The sequence below is a fragment of the Rhinolophus ferrumequinum genome, chromosome 21, assembly GCF_004115265.2.
Source record: "Rhinolophus ferrumequinum isolate MPI-CBG mRhiFer1 chromosome 21, mRhiFer1_v1.p, whole genome shotgun sequence".
NCBI classification, from domain to species: Eukaryota; Metazoa; Chordata; class Mammalia; order Chiroptera; family Rhinolophidae; genus Rhinolophus; species Rhinolophus ferrumequinum.
In genome coordinates, this window is record NC_046304.1 from 45,640,089 (window position 1) to 45,658,813 (window position 18,725).

The 18,725-nt window shown below is 35.7% G+C and overlaps 1 protein-coding gene across 22 annotated transcripts in view; it reads right to left on the reverse strand.

Annotated features, from left to right (window-relative positions):
- Positions 1-18,725, reverse strand: part of ABCA9 (ATP binding cassette subfamily A member 9) — a 50,480-nt gene that overhangs the window by 29,778 nt on the left and 1,977 nt on the right. For 4 of the 22 annotated variants that reach the window (XM_033091538.1, XM_033091534.1, XM_033091537.1 and 1 more), the window contains 16 exons: positions 16,276-16,389; positions 14,744-14,845; positions 12,993-13,200; positions 10,870-11,034; positions 9,449-9,552; positions 8,472-8,698; positions 6,202-6,343; positions 5,470-5,655; positions 4,429-4,576; positions 3,915-4,083; positions 3,761-3,822; positions 3,105-3,215; positions 2,492-2,667; positions 2,177-2,296; positions 1,815-1,953; positions 1,225-1,315 (listed from right to left, as the gene is read on the reverse strand). In XM_033091538.1, the coding sequence (XP_032947429.1) occupies positions 1,225-1,315; positions 1,815-1,953; positions 2,177-2,296; positions 2,492-2,667; positions 3,105-3,215; positions 3,761-3,822; positions 3,915-4,083; positions 4,429-4,576; positions 5,470-5,655; positions 6,202-6,343; positions 8,472-8,698; positions 9,449-9,552; positions 10,870-11,034; positions 12,993-13,200; positions 14,744-14,845; positions 16,276-16,281 (2,156 nt within the window). In that variant the 5' untranslated portion in view covers positions 16,282-16,389. Of the gene's footprint in view, positions 1-1,224; positions 1,316-1,814; positions 1,954-2,176; positions 2,297-2,491; positions 2,668-3,104; positions 3,216-3,760; positions 3,823-3,914; positions 4,084-4,428; positions 4,577-5,469; positions 5,656-6,201; positions 6,344-8,471; positions 8,699-9,448; positions 9,553-10,869; positions 11,035-12,992; positions 13,201-14,743; positions 14,891-15,204; positions 15,447-16,275; positions 16,390-17,854; positions 17,904-18,526; positions 18,590-18,725 lie in introns of those variants that run through there. The other 18 variants (XR_004421388.1, XM_033091531.1, XM_033091533.1 and 15 more) reach the window with 13 other exon arrangements.

Sequence of the window (18,725 nt, forward strand, 5' to 3'; positions counted from 1 at the left end):
ATGGTATAATATAATGTAAACATAATGTAAAGCAGCATATTACAGAATAAGTGAGGGAGAGCAACGTTGAGTTTAAATCAACTAAGCACGTTGCACATTGTCAGCTACTCATTTGTTCAATATTTTTAGTCTTAAATGCAAATAGGTAGGATTACTACGATTTTATCAATGAAGTTACTGAGGATCAAGGAAGTTAATTAAGTTAAGCTTAAGGCAACAATTCAAAATAGTGCTTTCAAGGTTCCAGAAGAGTGGAGGCTTTTTAAGGAGAAAACATTCAGGAAAGACCTTCAAGAGTGGACAAGATTTGAACATAGTTGAAATGGGTGGGAGGAGGACATGTCAAAGAAATATTCTGCCTCAAGCAGAGACAAGACAGGAAGCTGTGGAAACACACCTAGAGAACAGGGAGTGGTTTCTTTTAGGTACTGATCCAATCAGGTTGTGCCAAACAATCATGGTGGAATTGATCAGGTTAAACACTTGGAGTAAATAATGGGGGGGGATTCATTGAACCACTGGAGATAAAGTGACTTGAATGATTTTTAAGGAATATTAATAGTTTAGTGGGAAATACAGGGAGCGATTCATGTTTCATCTGTAATCTTGGTCCAAAGATTCTACCACTTGTAAATGATGTGAGATTGGGCAGGTTATTACAAATCTCTGACCTGTCAAAGGAGGATAATAATACCATCTTCTTAGAGTTATTTGGAGGACTAAATATGATTACATGAGTATTCCACATGTCAGTATCGTAGCAAGTACCTAAAACATAGCCAGCACTTACTAAGTGATAGACATTACTTAATAATGATAATAACTATGATCTGAAAGAGAAGGAGACAGAAAAGAATGAAGAGGAAAGTGAATTCAGGGAGAAGAGGCGATTGAAATTGTCAAGATAAACCAAAATAAACATCTTAATTATGATAAGAGAGAGCTGAAATATCAATAAATTTCTCTCCGTAAACAAGGTGTTGTGAAAATATTTTCTAGAAATTCTATTTAAACATAGCTTCATCATCCTTACATTCTTAACGCATACAATCCCACATATCCTTCATTCTAGCTAAGAGAGAGCAGTTGCGGTGTAGTTCTAACACAGCACTCTTGAAATAAACTTACTAATTGTAAAGCTTCCTTTAACATACTAATACTGATATCACGTGTCCTCAACATTTCCAACATGTTCTACCCTGTCTCCAACAATAAGGGTCATACCTCAAGTGGTAGCCAATACCCCATTTCTTCTTCAGGAATAGAGAAGAGCCTGCACATTTCAGCTTCCCATTAGATATAAACACCTTCCGATCTAGGCAGAAAAAAGCCAAAAGACAAATTGTATTAAGAACTTATTTTTTTCACTCTTTCTAAAAGAATGAACCCGTTAATAAATAATGTATTTTAGGAGCATGGCCCCCTAAAACAGATGCATTTCGAAGTCAGATCAAAGGTAAGTCACTTTCTTTGGCATTCGATAACTACAATATTTGTAAGTTTATTTTCTAGTATATTTAGAAAAATTACCATACATTGAAAGGGTCTATTTCAAGGTAACTGACATTCATATTGAACAAAACACAATGTATCTTTAAGAGTATGCTATGTATTTCATAACCAATGAGCTGCTTTGCAATAGGATCAGAACATTTCCATGGGACAATGCACTCAGGGATGTAGGCACTTAAATGGGTGAGAGACAGTTTCTCCTGTTTGGCTCGTGGCAGTCACACACAAGGCAGCTGTGTTGGAAGCATCTAACATACATGTCCTTATTTTCTCCCTAAGATACATGAAAGGCCAAGAATCACCAGCCAGGATGTCAGCCTCATCCATGAACTGGGTACTGAAGAGAATCACTCTGTCTGATTTCCTCTCTTTCAGAAGGTTCCACACACGATGCCTTGAAAGAGGATCTGATCCAGCAGTTGGTTCATCCAGTAGCAAGATCTGCACAGTAGGAAAGCACAGAAAATCATTTTCCCCTTTCAGGAAAGATTTTTTTAAAAAGCAATGTACTCGTACTTGCAGAAGTATCGGGAGAAATAGCCTAGTACTTAATTTTTCAGGGTAACTGTTCTCTTACATTTATCACTTGCAAGTTAAGTCTGATCAAATACAATAGTTTCACAGTCCTCAATCTGATTTCACCAGTAAGTGTAGTTCCGTTTACCTGAGGATCTCCTAAAATGGCAATCCCAAAAGTGAGTTTCCTTTTTTGTCCACCGCTTAAATTCTGAGCAAGGATGTCTTGAATAGATTCCATCTCCAAGTCCCGTAAAACTCTTTGTACCTAACCAAATAAAAGATATTTAGTCCCAAACCCAGAATGCTTATTCTAAAAACACTGTCATTTTGTTGTTTATTACAAAGGGCCTTTTTGCCCTTTAGACGAAAAATCGTGTAGGAATAATGCAAATGCATTTAGAACTTTCTAGATAAACAATTGCATTTTCATAGTTGTATGTCATCTAACATGCCCGCCTACCTCTGGCTCCACTTCCTGTGGCTGAATCCCTTTTATTTTAGCAAACAGTCTGAGGTTTTCTCTCACAGTGAGGAAGCCAAACTGAACATTGGATTGTGGACAAACTCCGGTAAGCTTGCTGACAGTTTCCAAGTTAGTCATTTCCGAAAGTGAGTGGTTATAGATGGTGACCGAACCTAAAAGTAGAAGGTAGAAAGTCAGCATCGGGATAATGTTCCGTGCTTTATTTAAAATTAAAAAATTAAAAAAAAAAAAGATATTTTTAAATGAATAACAATGTGTGTTAATCAGAGTCCTTTAAAGATATTGTACGTATAAGGAATACACTATTGACTAATTAATGATTTAACATTCATCTGAACCAGTTGAAATGCCAATTAATAAGCATAAAGCTACTTATCATGAAATATTTAAACCACAAAGGTTTTCTAAATAAACAGAACATGAATCTATAAAAGAATGACTTGAAGGAACGTTTAAAACTTAAATACCCAAGTGTGATTAGTAGTTAGTGAAACTACTAACTATTGAAATTAATTTAACTAATTAACTAATGCAATGCACTATTAATTCATTTGCCCATGTTCCGGCCACTGGATAATTGTCTTCTCACCTGATGTTGGGACCGACAGTCCATTGAGCATGTTTAACAGGGTCGTTTTCCCAGCTCCACTGTGACCAAGGAGGGCAGTAATCTGGCCTTCGTATATGTCACATACCAGGCCTGGTGTTATTTATTAAAAAAAAAAAAAAAGCATTACACTCAGAGCCCACGTAGGTACTTTACATTCTCTGAAATTTATATAAGTACTTATAGCATGGGTATATTTGGCCAGCCACATTGAAAATAAAATCCATCCCAAAGTTCTTTCCTTTAAAATACATCTTCTATGATACATATTTTACAGATGTAGCACTACCATGATACGTATATTGCTGTGTGATTAACAATTTTTTTGGATCAAAACAGTTTTGTTATTAAAGATAGGCTGACTACAAGAAAGAAAACTGATTAGAGAATGTGATGAGCTGAAAATAAATTATCATGATGCTATCCCACATCTTTCAAACCCATAAGGTATCAGTGGTGCACCGGACATTCTAAAATTGTTATACAGCTTTTCATATGCTTGGAAGGAAACATAACATGTTCCAATAAAGGAGAGTCATGCTACCTGGAATATATGCTCTGAATCTCTACCAAGACAGTATAACAGTGAGACACAGTCCCTAAATCAAACAGCCATGTTAAATGTGATATTTTATTACCTTTCAAAGCTTCTACTTTTTCATGCTTTCCTTTTTTATATTCCTTTTTAAGGTTTTTTATTCTGAAAAAAAGAGAAAAATGTATTTCCCGATCGATCTCTGGTCTCTAACCGGTTTTCCATTTCCACCTCCCCTTAGTTTATTGATTACCTACCTGATGGCTTCTTTCCCATGGAATTCTGGAGACACTGGTTCAAAAGAGTCGTTAAAGGAAGAATCTAAATCTATTTCGTTCTCAAGGGCCACATGGTCAGCCCTTTGGTGTTGAAACCAAAAGGAGGATTTCAGGAAAAACCAGGGAGAACGTTGACGTCCATATTCAGCTACATGACCAGGAGGCGATAAATATTGGGTCAGTCACTGCTTTAAGGGTAACAGTCACCACAGCACTAGCATTCTTCATCTAGTTCTGACACAAGCACTAACAATAGAATGAAACCTTAATCTCTTGCAAGTGTCTCTTTTTAAAAAGAAACAATCTAAAGCATTATGGTAGAACAAGATCTTAGAAACTTATTGTGTAAACCGTCACTACTACCATTAGGCTTATGCTAGAAATTTTGGGGGAAAAAATGCTCACTAAATTATATTCAATACATTGTAGACAGTTACTTCCAAGAAATACAATGGATGAAATTGTGCTGAGTCACAATCATGTTATTACTTACTGGGCAAAATTTTGTCAAAATATAGCGTCAATACCAAATAGAGAAGAGTATCAAAAACCAACATGAAAAAAGTAGCTATTATTAGGTTTGGGTTGTTTGAAGAATCCAAATGGATGTTAGTATTCACGTCATAGTCCAAATGTAGAAGCTGAATAAAAAAAAGATACGTACATTGAATTTTCAAAGGACAAATAGAGCATCAAGAATTATGTTGTTTTATTTCTGCTAGACACTGGGATTAAAAGGATAAGACATAATTCCTGTCTTTATAGAGCTCTAACCTATTGGAAGATATAACAAATGAAACCATCTAACTACAAAGCAGTTTGGGAAGTTAATGGAGGTAGGTATTAAGGGCTTAGAGACCCACAGACAGATTCAGGCTAGTCCCACAGGCAGAAGTAAAAACTCAAGGAAAGTGATATTTAATCTGGGCTACCATTAGGATTGCATTGGGTTTAGGATGTGGAAAAAAGATGACATTCTAAACATTGGGTGGGATTTGAAAATAAAAACATGGAGAGGTGAAAGTACTTCAGTAGTTGGACAGAAGACAGCAGAATAATTACTTAACATAGTATGATAAAATGAGTTTATATGTAACATAACCTTTTATTTAGCATTTATAGTTACGATGTCATAATTAGAAGCACATTTTCTAAGAGGAGGTTCCATTTCATTACAATTGGTTAATCAAAAAATAAAAATTTATCTCTATGGAATTCCTGGTTTTGAAATACTTGTGATAATATTAAAGGCCATGTTTCCTGAGCGTTAAATTAAATAAGTCTTCACTGGTATAGTCCATTAAAAGTAAAAGCTGAACCACATCAGTAATGGAGTATCAGTCTGTAGTTAGTGATTTAAAGGAAAATTAATTATGCTGAGAGAGAAAAATACATATGTCTCCTATCCCTGCATCATGTACCTTGACAAAGGAGGATAGAAATTGTAATGCCTAGCACATGTAGCATGAATTATTCAGAGGGAATCTGTTTTAAAGGCTTTGTAAAAAAATGAAATCGTTACATTAACTCTTACCTGGGCCATTCCAGCAGTGAAAGCAAAAGGGCTAAGAAGACATAAGGTCCATTCCAAAAAAGCCGGAAGATGTCTGTACAATGCAGTGAACCCCAGACTCCCCCAAAACACAGTGAGGAGAAAGACGACCAAGCCAGTAAGGAAAGCTTTCTTGACCAGCATACTTATCAGAAAAGCTAAAGTTATCTGAGAGAAGAGAAAAACTTCACGTCGTATATAATTCTCTGAGAATCATCAGTAGCATAAAAACAATTTCACAGTACAAAGTATAGTATTTCATCTACTGTGTTTCCCTGAAAATAAGACCTAGCCGGACAATCAGCTCCAATGCGTCTTTTGGAGAAAAAATTACTATAAGACCAGGTATAATATAATATAATATAATATAATATAATATAATATAATATAATATAATATAATATAATATAATATAATATAATATAATATAATATAATATAATATATAATGTAATATATAATATAATACCAGGCCTTATATTAATTATTGCTCCAAAAGACACATTAGAGCTGATTGTCCGGCTAGATCTTATTTTCGGGCAAACGGTGTATTTAACCCCACCCCTAGATACTGCCTCATGCAACTACTTAAATACTATAAATAGAACAGAACAGGTGTGATCAGAATCAGTGATAAATGACTGGTAGTTTTCTCTGACAAAGAGGGGAGAGAAAGAGAGACGGAGAGAGAGAGAGATTAAATTCACCAACTCACCAAAGACAGGCCATAGAGGAGAAAGAGGGTGAAGACCACCACAAAGCCAGTTAGGACGACAATGTGGGTGTGTTTTACAATAAGAGCCATCAGAGTAGCCATAATAAAGATGAAGCCAGCATACATCAAACCCCAGGAGAGCCTGGCATAGAAACAAAGCATCAGTTCAGAGTGCTGTTCCTTCATCACTTCATTCATGTATTTATTCAGCAAATGACCTGTGAAACTTATCACATATCAAGAGTAAAGGGAATACAACAGCTAATAAATCCAAAAACTTCTCTGCCCCTCAAGTTCATATTCTATGGGGCTGGGGGTGGCAGGCAATAAACAAGTTAACAGGTGAAATAGGGAGCTAACTGCAAAATAAGAAACAGTAATAAAATGAAAGCAATTGGGAGAGGTTTGCAGGAAGACATTTATGAGTATTTGTCAGTTCTAGACTTCTTGCAGTAATTGCATAAATACCATGGACAAAAAGTAGATAACAAAGCAGGGATTAGCAAACTTTTTCTCTGAAGACTGAGACAGTAAATATTTTAGGCTTTTCAGACCGTTCGGTCTCTGTTGCAACCCCTCAAAGGTGTCTTTGTAGCACAAAAGTAGTCACAGACAACATGCAAATGATGAGGCTGGCTGGGTCCCGAAAACAGTTTATTTATTTACACTGAAATTTGAATTTTATATACATTTTTGTGTGCTGTAAAATATTGTTCCTTTGATTTTTCTCAAGCATTTAAAAATGTACAATCCCTTCCTAGTTTGCAGATTGTAAAAAAAAAAAAGGGGGGGGCGGGGGTTATAGTTTGCCAATCTCTGCTATAGATGAGATACAGAAACAGAAATACACATAGCTTAGGACATAGATAGATACAGATATATAGATGGATATGTACACAAGTTATTGCTTGCTATCAACGCCAAAGAAACAGGAAGGAAGTTCTTTGTAGGGGAAAGAATAAGCTAGCCAATCAAATAAATCTAGGTTCAAGTTTTCTATGCTAAATTGTACCTATATGATCCTAAAAGGTAGTTACTTAATCTCTTTATACCGTATCCTCTACTGAAAAACAATAACAGAATTAAATGAAATGTTGCAATTATGGGTTTAATATGGCAACTGGTCTGTAACAGGTCACCAATGAATACTTAGCTTTCTTTTATTCAAACTAGAAAATTCCATCACATTTTGGGAAGTCTTGTCTAATTGTGATGATTCCTTTTGTACAACATACTTGTTTATCTGAAATTGTTCACCCTTCTGCATTCCATAAAGCTATCCTTAATTTAATTCATATGCCATACAAGTAGAATGTCACAGCCTTTTCTTACTCTTTCTTACTCTTTTCTTACTTTTATGGGGAAAAGTTCTGATCTTTTTAACCCTTTCTCATCAGATTTATTTGGTTTCTCTATCTCTCTCTCTCTTTTGTTTTAATCATATTAGTTACTTTTCTCTGACTCGTAGATTTCCATGATTTTTTTTTAAATATATGACCAAAATTTCCTTCAGTATTGACTTACACAATTTTAATACAAAAAGAAACACCAGAAAAAACTCCCATTCTAGACCAAACCAAGAATCCATTTTCTCTACTTTTGAATAATTCATTCAATGTGGGGTCAAAGTTAATCACCCTTTTTAATAAAATATATGAAACATATTTAATCAAATATTAGAAACCTCAAGTTTATACACACACACACACACACACACACACACACACACATATATATGTATCTCAAGGGTGCCAAAAAATGTAGACAAGTGGACACTTTGGTCAACATTGCTTAAGCAGTAGTTCGCTGTGATCAGAAGCGTCTGGACGCTGATGGTAACCACTTTGAGCACATTTTGTTATTGCAGAAGTCAAATGTGACTTGTATTCACCTTTTGTTATTGGTATATATTGTGTATTATAATTTTAATACAGTTTTCCTTCCTTAAAATGTGTATAAAATTTTTTGGCACCCTCTGTATACTCGTATACATTTTTTTCACCCATATATGGTAACTAGTGACTGAGAGTCATTATTTGTATTGGTTAGTGATCTCAGTTTCAGCAGTCTATAGAAGTAGACTTCCTTTAATTTAATGAAGTATGAAAGTTTCATTTACCACGCCTATAAGTCTATCTACCTCATTCATTTATAATGCCCTACTTTATGAAATCATCAAGTTTAAATATGACACTTTATAGGTCTAAGGAGTCCCACCAGCCAGTTCTGTTTATGTATGCTACATGACAAATTGTAACCGTGGAATTTACCAGAATGCTGACTCTCGAAGTCCCATCATTATCATCAATGACTTAATGTGTTGTCTTTCTTGGGTAACATTGACTGACACGTGGTAAATGAATGTAGAAAAAGACAAAATGCAAAAGAAAATGAAGACATCAGTTTTAACTCCTGCTTGAGGAACAAAAGGTAGTATCTTCATATGTACCCCAGTAACTGACATGAGCTCTTCCATCACTGAATGGTTTGTTGTGATCTAAAGAAAGATATCAATGAACACATTGTTATTATTAAGCTCATTATAACCTCATGTATTTTCTCTCAATGATAAGAAATTATGTGGCTTCCACATTTAAATATCATGGCCCGTCAGGATCTGTTCCCTTGTAGTTCCTGGCACCCTCCAGTTTTCGTCTTGATACCTTAGCACATCCCTACATACGATCTTCATTGGACAAAATTCTACTCAATCTTGAAATCTCAGCTGAAATGTCACTGCAATTAATAGGTCTTCTCGGATCTTTCTCATCGGAGTATGTTCTGCTTCACTGTTTGCCTAGCATACCATTTATGATTCCATGGTAGACCCTAAACTCTTATGAGTGTATTGTGACTATCTATCCATTTATCTCCCACCACTATCCGCCAGCCCTAGAAGAAAGTACCAGTGTTTTACTTATTTCCTGATCCTCAGTGCTTAGTGTAATGTTTTAACTACAGTCATGCACTGCCTAATGACATTTCGGTCAATGACGGACTGCATAGACGATGGTGGTCCCGTAAGATTATAGTGGAACTGAAAACTTCCTATTGCCCAGTGACACTGTTGCCATCATAACACCATAGTACCTAAGTGGTGCATGACTGCTGAGCAGTTGTTCAGTACACAGCACCAAATAAATTCAGCGAATACATTCATTAAATGATAACATGGGACGATCCGTCAGAGAACCATCCATCAACATTTAACTTACAATGCAATGTGCTCCTTTCACTTAATACTCACTTCTATGATAGCAGCATTAATGGCAGCTTGAAAAGCTACAAAGCCTCTCTCCCAGAATGCTGAAGCTTCACATGTAACTTTCTCACTTGCTATTTGACAATGAGCTTTAGGAAAAGAAGAACACAACATAAACAACCATGATGGGATGGGCTCATCTTGGTTTTAGGAAAAATGAAAACGTCAAATGTCCCAAAACACACTCTCCATCCCAGATAACATAGTGTATGGAAAGACTTCTCAGGTGAGGTATATGTGAAGAATGCCCCGGAGTTGTTTTGTTAACATGAAGCCCAGTTCTCAATAACTTTTTATTCAATCTCATAATTCTCTCCACTAGCCAAGAATATTTTGTTGAGCTTTCTTTCTCTGTTGCTCATGCCAAAAAAGCACTAACATTTTTAAATATTTGGGAATTGTAAGGATAAATGACTCCGGGTGGTGAAAACACAATGGGATTTATAGATGATGTAATACAGAATTGTACACCTGAAATCTATGTAATTTTACTAACAATTGTCACCCCAATAAATTAAAAAAAAAATTGGGGAATTGTTAAGTGAGAGCCCTTTCTTGAGGTTTCATATAGGACTAATACAGGAATGCAGTCACGAGCCACATAACGACGATATTTGGGTCAATGTTGGGCCACAGATAATGGAGCTGAAAAATACCCATCACCTCAGGACACTGTAGCTGTCATAATATTGTAGCGCAATAATATTGCAGCACATTTTTCAGGAGTTTGTGGTGATGCTGGTGCAAACAAACCTACTGCATTGCCAGTCGTATAAAAGTATAGCACGTGCAATTATGTACAGTACATACTTGATAATGATAATAAATGACTATGGTACTGGTTTAGGTATTTACTATACTATACATTTTATCATTATTTTAGAGTGTACTCTTTCTACTTATATATAAAAAAAGGTTGCTGTAAAATAGTATGCTGTGTTAGGCTGGAAGCAGCCTCATACATCTTGTGTTTCCCGCATCTCTTAATTGCATCATTTTCTCTTGTGCGTGATTTAATCTCGTGTTGTTTTGTGCAGTAACGTGCTGTACAGGCTTGTAGTCTAGAAGCTGAGCTACAGGATATATCATGTAGCCTAGGTGTGTAGTAGGCTAGACCATCTAGGTTTGTGTAAGTGTACTCTGTGATATTCGCACAACAATGAAATGACCTAATGCATTTCTCAGAATGTATCTCAATTGTACATGACTGTAATAGCAATATAATTTCTTAATAGAACAATATACCTGTACTTAAGAACATAGACTTTATTTAATAAGAATGAATCTCATTATGTTCAAAAATTAAAAGTATGTGCATGTTGTGGATACTTCTGCTATCACATATGCTCCCGTGCAGCTAATGACATAATAGCAAAACATCTTTTTTTTCCTCACGGGAAAGTTACCTGAATGGTCTCTGTGTTCCTTCATGCTGGGGATTCTACTTCCCCAGAAAAACTTCAAATGATATGAGCAGTTATCACTAAAGATGACTCTCACTACATCTCCAGAATAGTTTAAATCCAATTCACTCATGCTTTTTTCATCAGGCTTACCCACGATTGTCTTTCCTGTCATGTGAAAAAAGGGAAGAGTTACGTAAGAAGATTTCTATGTGGTCCAAAGACAGCACACCATATTCAATTATGTTAAAGCTATTTTACGTTATTACACTGAAGGCTGTGCTGGTCTTAAATAAGAGATTCACACTGGGTGGGGGCGATTCTAACTCTATAGGCAAAATCAGAAATATCATGTGGCAATCTCTTTTATCACAGATGATCACGCTTTTCCGAATAAACTATTTAACCAATAACTTAAAGCATAATGGATTTTGAATAATAACAATACCAATGAATACATTTAAACTCACGTACATATAGACCTAGCTAAAGTTGAAACATATGCTACAATTATATATATATAGTTATTTATATAATTATAATACATATTTCCATTTGACAATGGTGTTAACGTGGCCAAACTCCAAAGACAGAATGAAATCATTAAATTTTAGGGGTGTTTTCTCAAGAGACTTTGTTTATTCTAAAATATATAACATAAATGAGTGACTCTTACTGACCAAACCCAGGCCATTTAACCCACAGTACAGATTCTGTTGAATGCTTACTCCTGGTACAATTCAACATGTTTCATTGTCCTCTGTGTGTCCTGCCATCTGGCAGCTGGATCCAGAGGTTTAATCAGACTCAGGTCCAATCCGTTTGGCAAGACTATAGGTGGTGGTGTGTTCTTTCATCAGGAGTGCCACAATTTCTGATTGTCTCACATTTTGCGATATTAGCAGCTGTTGACACTCAGCGCCAATCAAATCCATTGATTCACTAGCAGTTTCAAAATGGTGATGTTTTATTTCCATCATTTGTTTTTCATTTATTAGTAGAAACTGTTTACAAAACAGTACTTTCCATCATCTGATTGGTTATCCAATAGTACAGTTCATACAGGATAAATACTGATATTTACGCTTTATTCACAACTTTTCATAAGAACTGATTTCCTATCATCCTCCGAAGGCAAGCATTGTTTTTTCTTTCAATATCATTATGAAAGCATGGATTTAAATATACACTGGATGAGTTTTAAATCACTGCGTTTAATGTTCTTGCTGAAGCTCCACATATGCCAACTTTGACCAGTGGGAGTCTTTGTAAATTGACTGCTGAGTCCTTTTGACACAACTTATTCTCAATGGCTTCCTAGCTATCTGGAATGACAAGATTCTTCACCCCATAAATTTCCTGTATTTCCTTTCTTCCCATATTGAGACTCCTGTGTTTCAAAGAACACAGGGGTGAGAGAATTAGACTATTCTGTAATTACTTATTTGGGATATCCCACTTTACATAGATACCAGTCTGGGATTGACATTCCAGGACTACACTTCCAATCCAGTTACTGAAAATGGTTTTGCTTGTACTCGTATTGGCCCTGTCTGCTTTGCAGTGGCTACTGGTTGGTTTCCTCTCACTCTCTTCTCAGTCCCATCACATACCCTGTTACTTCCCTTGGCTATTTCACTACCTCAGAGAGACAGATACCATGCAAGCCTTGCAGTTGTTAATGCTTCTTCCCCATTCATTTATATTTTAGGGTTCAAGGAAACACCTTATCATCTATTTTTGTTGTAAATATTGCACAGGGTTGCTTGGTTTTGCTGTCTAATTTCTCTCTCAATTTTTGTGTACCTGAAGAGATTAAAAAGCAAAGCTGTCACCATTGTCCAATCTTTTCAGAATCTTCTCACAAACATACATTTACATAATCCTGGACTATCTCATTTTAATATGGCCTATAAGGAGGATAACCCTTTTAACAGAAAATTTCCTAAATAGGAGACTAGTAAATACAGTAAGAAAATCTCCTTGATATTGGAAAGGCATTTGCATTAACGTTGCTGGTTAAATCTAGAAACTTAAACATTTAACATAGTTTATCAAGGAAATTCCAAAATGAATTTATGTAGTTTGCAAATAAGGAAATTACTGTGAACTGCCAGAGAACATACCTTTCATGAATGGAGCTGAAGCCACTCGGTTCATTATCTCCTGGGTTGTTTTGGATTCGGGTGCAAAGGCAATAATATAATTAGAATCATTAAAATTATCTACACGTCCCAGATCCATGGCAGGCATCTCAGGAAAATCATTATTTTGATATATATCGGAGGATAATAGGTAGGCAAATAAGACTAGGAGGAGTGAGAAAAACCATTCCTACACAGCAATGAGAGAAAAATAAAGCAAATCAATAGCTGTTTATCTACTGATCAATCATCCATAAACAATTGAAAACACAATTCTCTTATGTAGCGTGGATTTCATTTTTCCTTCTCTCCAGTTTTTAAATGTCTCAATTTTCTTTTGTCCTATAACATGCACATCATCCATCAAGACAGAGTTGTAGCATCAATTCCAATTATAATTAAGAATCTAAGTTTGTCATACTTTAATGCAAGTGTTAGGGCTGGATTGGTTCATGAATGGCCCTGTGGTTTGCAGTCATGTTGAAACCTGAGTGACAATGATAAAGAAATGTTAGGTGGCATGAAATAGATAACCAGCTTTCATCAACAGGAGCAAGGTCACATTTTTATGTTCTGCTGCCTGTATGTGAAAGGAGATAGTCCTAAAATACTGCTCACAAGAAGAATTTTAAGTCTTTGCCATTGCAACAACATTCTGGAATTGGAAATGCAACAGAATGCATGTGAAGTCCAGTGTTAAGAACCCACTTTATTACTTAGTTTTAACTCTAAATACCTGGCCTTTAAAAAAGGTATGTATCTTATTCATGATATGGTCTTATTTTAGCTATGTGTGTTGGTCTGTATCCATACCTAATCTAGCTTGTTAGATACATAAATTAACAGATACAACAGTTATATAAAAAAATTAAAAGGATGATAGCAAAACATCCATATAGAGTAGAATATAACTTTTATATTTATATTTATATAATCCTTACTCATGCAGGGATTTTTGTACACTTCATTGCTGCCAATCTAAGCATTCCATACATATTTGTTAAAAGCGCACACACACACACATACACACACACACACACACACACACACAAAATGTTCTTAAATCGAATGTTAATATATCAACCTTTGAACTATGGGTATTTTATGAGTGATTTTAACTTATTTATTATATTTTTCTGAATTTACTGAATTTTCTACACAAAGCTTACCTAACCATTCTTATGATCACAAAAATACAAGTTCTATCTTAATACAAGCAAAACTTCAAAATGCATTTTCTTTTCCTCTTTGTTTACATGACCATTATTTCTTTCAATTGGACATTATCTGTATCCATAGAACAATTGTGTGGAAGTGCTACAATTTGTTTTTTGAATTTTTTTTAAACTTTGGCTTACTTTCTGGATTAATTCTGGGTTAAATTCTGCCTTTTTCTTTGACTTTGACCCTTAACTTCTGTACCTATGCCTTCATGAGTTTCAAATGAGCTCAGATGTTAAGAATTATTATCTTGTGGTATCAAGATGTGGCTTTATTTTTCAGGGGTTTTCTGAATTTGAATTCTTATAAAAATGCCTCCAGTAAGACATACAATAATGATAAATTTTAAAGGAATCTTATTTGAAATAATAGCAAAGTTCAGAACTTAAAAAAAAAATCCAGCCTATTAGTTAGAAATAGAATATATGTGAAACATTAAATAATAAAGTGTTTGCAGTGCAAAATATTTCTTCCTCTTCTAGGTATGAGAACACATAGATTCTGAACCATACCAACAAAGTCTCTCTCTTCATCCTCCATTTTTTAAGGAAATTCTTGCAGAGAAGGGCCCACGTTTGCTGACCCACACTGATGTGCCTCTTGTTCATTCTGACCTGTTTATTTTAAAACGAGGAAGTCAAGGAAGTAAACGTGAAGGCCTGAAACAGAAAACATTGTGCAATCAAAACAAAAAGAAATATCCTAACAGCTGTTTCCAATTGCATGTGTAGCAAAGAAGGAAGCCAAAGGAAAGAAAAAGAAAAAGAAAAGCATGTAAAGGGATGTTCAAGCTCAGTAGTGAAAGAAATCAACAATTGAAAAATTACTCGATGTGATTTATACTTCTCCCTCATCGGGCTGACAAAAAATTAAAGAGTTTAATAGAATCAAGTGTTGTGATCCCCACAACCCGTTCAATGTTCTCACGAGGATAAAGGAAGTGTAGGTACTACTGGTGTGCGTTTACACTTACACAGCCATTTTAGTGATGCATTACCAATTCATTAGGACTGTCATCAATCAGTTGTGCTCCTGGGTATGTATGCCAAGGGATTTTCACATGAGTTCATGAGGGGACCTGTGTAAAGATGCTCTTCATAATGTGGATTATTGGGGCACGATGTTGTAAAACATATTTTAATGACTACAGTCCACAGAGTACTGTGTAGGACTCACAAGCAATGGATTGGTATCCACTCATCAATATGAAGACATCTTAAAAACACAGTGCCAATTTAAAAAAAAAAAAAAGAAAAGGTTGAGAGTTATATCACAATATCATTTACATTAATTACCACTACACGCCATACACATTTTTGAAGAACATCCAGGAACTAAAAGATTGCTAACAAGTACAACGAAAAGGTTACCTGTGGCAGTGAAAAATGGGACTGGAGGTTGAGTGTGAAATGAGAGTTGTAAATTTAAGGAAATAAACAACCAAAACAAATTAGGAACTTTGTTTGAACCAATCATTTTGTGTGCCATGAAATCAAGTTAATCATACTTAACTTGATCTTTATCAACTTTTTATGACTAAAGTCCAAAAAATTCCCAAGCCAACCTTTAAAAATAAATAAATAAATACATAAATCCAACAGCAATAAAATCCAAAAGCAAGTAGATTAAAAAAAAAATTCATGAAATTTCAGAGAATTTCATATTGTTCATTACGGCTAGAACAAAGAGAGATTGGACATAGTTTGAATATAGGATATTGGAGAGAAAATAATAGTAGCATTTAATGATGGTTTCCTATGCTCCGGGTAGTTCTAAATATTTTATGGGAACTAATTAGTGTAATCCTCACAATAAACCTTTGGAATAGAGCTTATTATCCTCCTCATTTTACAGATGAAGAAAATGAGTCCCAGGGAAGCAAAGTAACTCTCCAAACACAGCTAATGGTGGCACAAACACAGATTTAACCCCGATGGAAAGTTCTGGAGTCCTTTGCTCTTAACCAGAGTACCATGCTGTGGTAGACATTTATCTAGGGAGTGTGTGGTCAATTCTCCCTTCAGTGCAAGATCAGAGAGCCTACCATCATCCAGACGGGCAGTGTGGAATCCAGTCAGGCTTTTATCCACAGGCTTCAGTTTGTGCTGTCGTTATCAGGAGCCCCCAAATGCTGGAACATGAGGGAAGGTAGATGATCCTCAAAAGGCAGAGAAAATACATAATATTTAAAAAGAAAATTTTGTTACAATAAACAGAAGAAATATTTAAAATCTTCTATTTAATGACCATAATAAAATTCAAGAAGAAAAAACAGTAAAAAAGAAATTAAAAGCAAATAGCATACTAAAAATTCCCATTGGAGTCATAAAGAACATTTCATCTTCCACGATACAGACAAAAATTTTCTAATTCCCCCAAATTTTCAAAGAAAATTCAAATGCACGTGAAGATAATGAAATTAAAAAATAACTAAAATAAAGAGAAAAAACTGATCAAAAGTAAAGTATTTGGTAAAGAGATACCCCAAAAGAAGTAAATACAGTTGCAAGAAAATACATTCTAAAAAGTACAATGGAAATCACCTCCCCAAAAGCTCTCCAAGTACCTAAAAATCCTCTCCAAGTTCCAAATATAATGATGAGGAAATACCAAAAATAATATTTTTGAAATTAAAGAATAAAGGGAAAAGTCTATAAAGAATCAAGTTGATGGGATAAGGATGGGGTAGGTCAGGAGTGAGTAGACAGTTTATAATGGAATAAAAATCAGCCTGATATCTTCAAAGTGGATGTGAAAAGGTGATTTGCTCAATTTCCTTTTGAAAAACCTACCAAAATGGACAAAACTAAAGAAGAACACTAAAGAAATATCTATTTGCAATGAAACTTTACTGTGGCTTAACCCCAAACCACACTTTGATTCTTGCAAAGTACATGGTCCAGTTTTATTGCCAGTAGAAAAGAGAACCCCAAATAATTTTCAGGTCCATGATGTCTGTCACTCACCCATGCATATGACTGGATAAGTGGAAGTGGCCATAGGGATAAAGAGTGAACTGATAAGATACACGAATCAGATAAATCTGTACTTGGAGGTCTTTGAAGTGCAAATGCATTCTAAGCAATATAGGCATTTTTGTAGACTCCCATGTTGCTCTGCTGTTATCAATGGAAGACAATTGTTCATTCCTTCCTTTTTATGGATTCAACCTTTTTATGGGTCAGGCCACATCAGTGCTTAGGCTTGCAGGAAGAGAGAACTACCCTTTAGGCTTACACACAGACCTTTCAGCCATCCAGACTGTCAGTTTCCAATACTGGGGACAAGTCATCAGCAACTCTTTTTCTAGAATTGTTTGCATAGAGTATTCTAATTCTATATAACAACAGAATTTAGGACTTATCTGACAGCCATTAACTGATTGCTTCAAAGCTAATGAAGGCAGCAGATCTCAGATATGACACTCCATCTGGTAGTGGTGGTATTAATGTAATTATTTATATGGTCATCTTAGCGCAACCCAAGAATCACTAGTCTATCTCCCAGAATGAGCTACATAATTGCACGGCAAAAGGCATATCTCATTATTTTCCCATCAGGCAGAATAACAAAAAGATCTGAGACTTACAGAGGATGAATGTGCATGTATTATACAGTGGTACCTCAGTTTTCGAATGTAATCTGTTCCGGAAGACCGTTCGAGTTCTGAAACGTTCAAAAACAGCCGACAGCTAGGCCTCAGGATCTTGCACTCAGCGGAAGCCATGTGACATGTTTGACTTCCGAGGCGTGTTCGAAAACTGAAGCATTTACTTCCTGGTTTATGGCGTTCGTAAACCGAAATGTTCATCAACGGACACGTTTGAAAACCAAAGTACTACTGTATTAATTGATAAAGATAACATAAGATCTAACATTAGTTAACAAAACCCAACATTCTAAGAGGGGAAACTGGTCCAGGTAATGTTCCAAGGATAGTGGCTTGAGCTTGTGCTTGGAGCACAAGGCCAGTTGGTAAAAAGAAATCTGGGTTTTGGGGTAGTGGTATCCTACTTTGGTGCCACAATAAACAAGGATGGAAATCATACGGTTGCTATTGTCTCTTCCCTTATTTTGCCAGCGAGGTTGCTTCTGGCTATTAGGTTCCTGGCCTAAAATTCTGATCTTCCCCAGGGGGCAGGAACAAAGCCATGAATATGCTGCTTCCTGCTGGCATTCAGGAGGTAACTCAAAGGGGAAGATCACCTACTCAGTGCATCATGGAGGGGGGCACTGCCAGAGAGAGAGCCTAACCATAGATGATTTCAGGGGAATCCTTTGGTGGAGCTACTTACATCTGAAAGGTGAGGGAGAATTGAAGAGAACGTGGTAGGCAGAACAATGGTCGCATTCCAACCCTGGAATTTGTAAATATGTCACATTATCCGGCAAAGGAGAATTAAGGTAGCAGATGAGAGCAAGATTGCTAATCAACTGGCTTTAATCCAGGGAGGCAACCCCGGATCATCTCAGTGGGCCCAGTGTAATCACAAG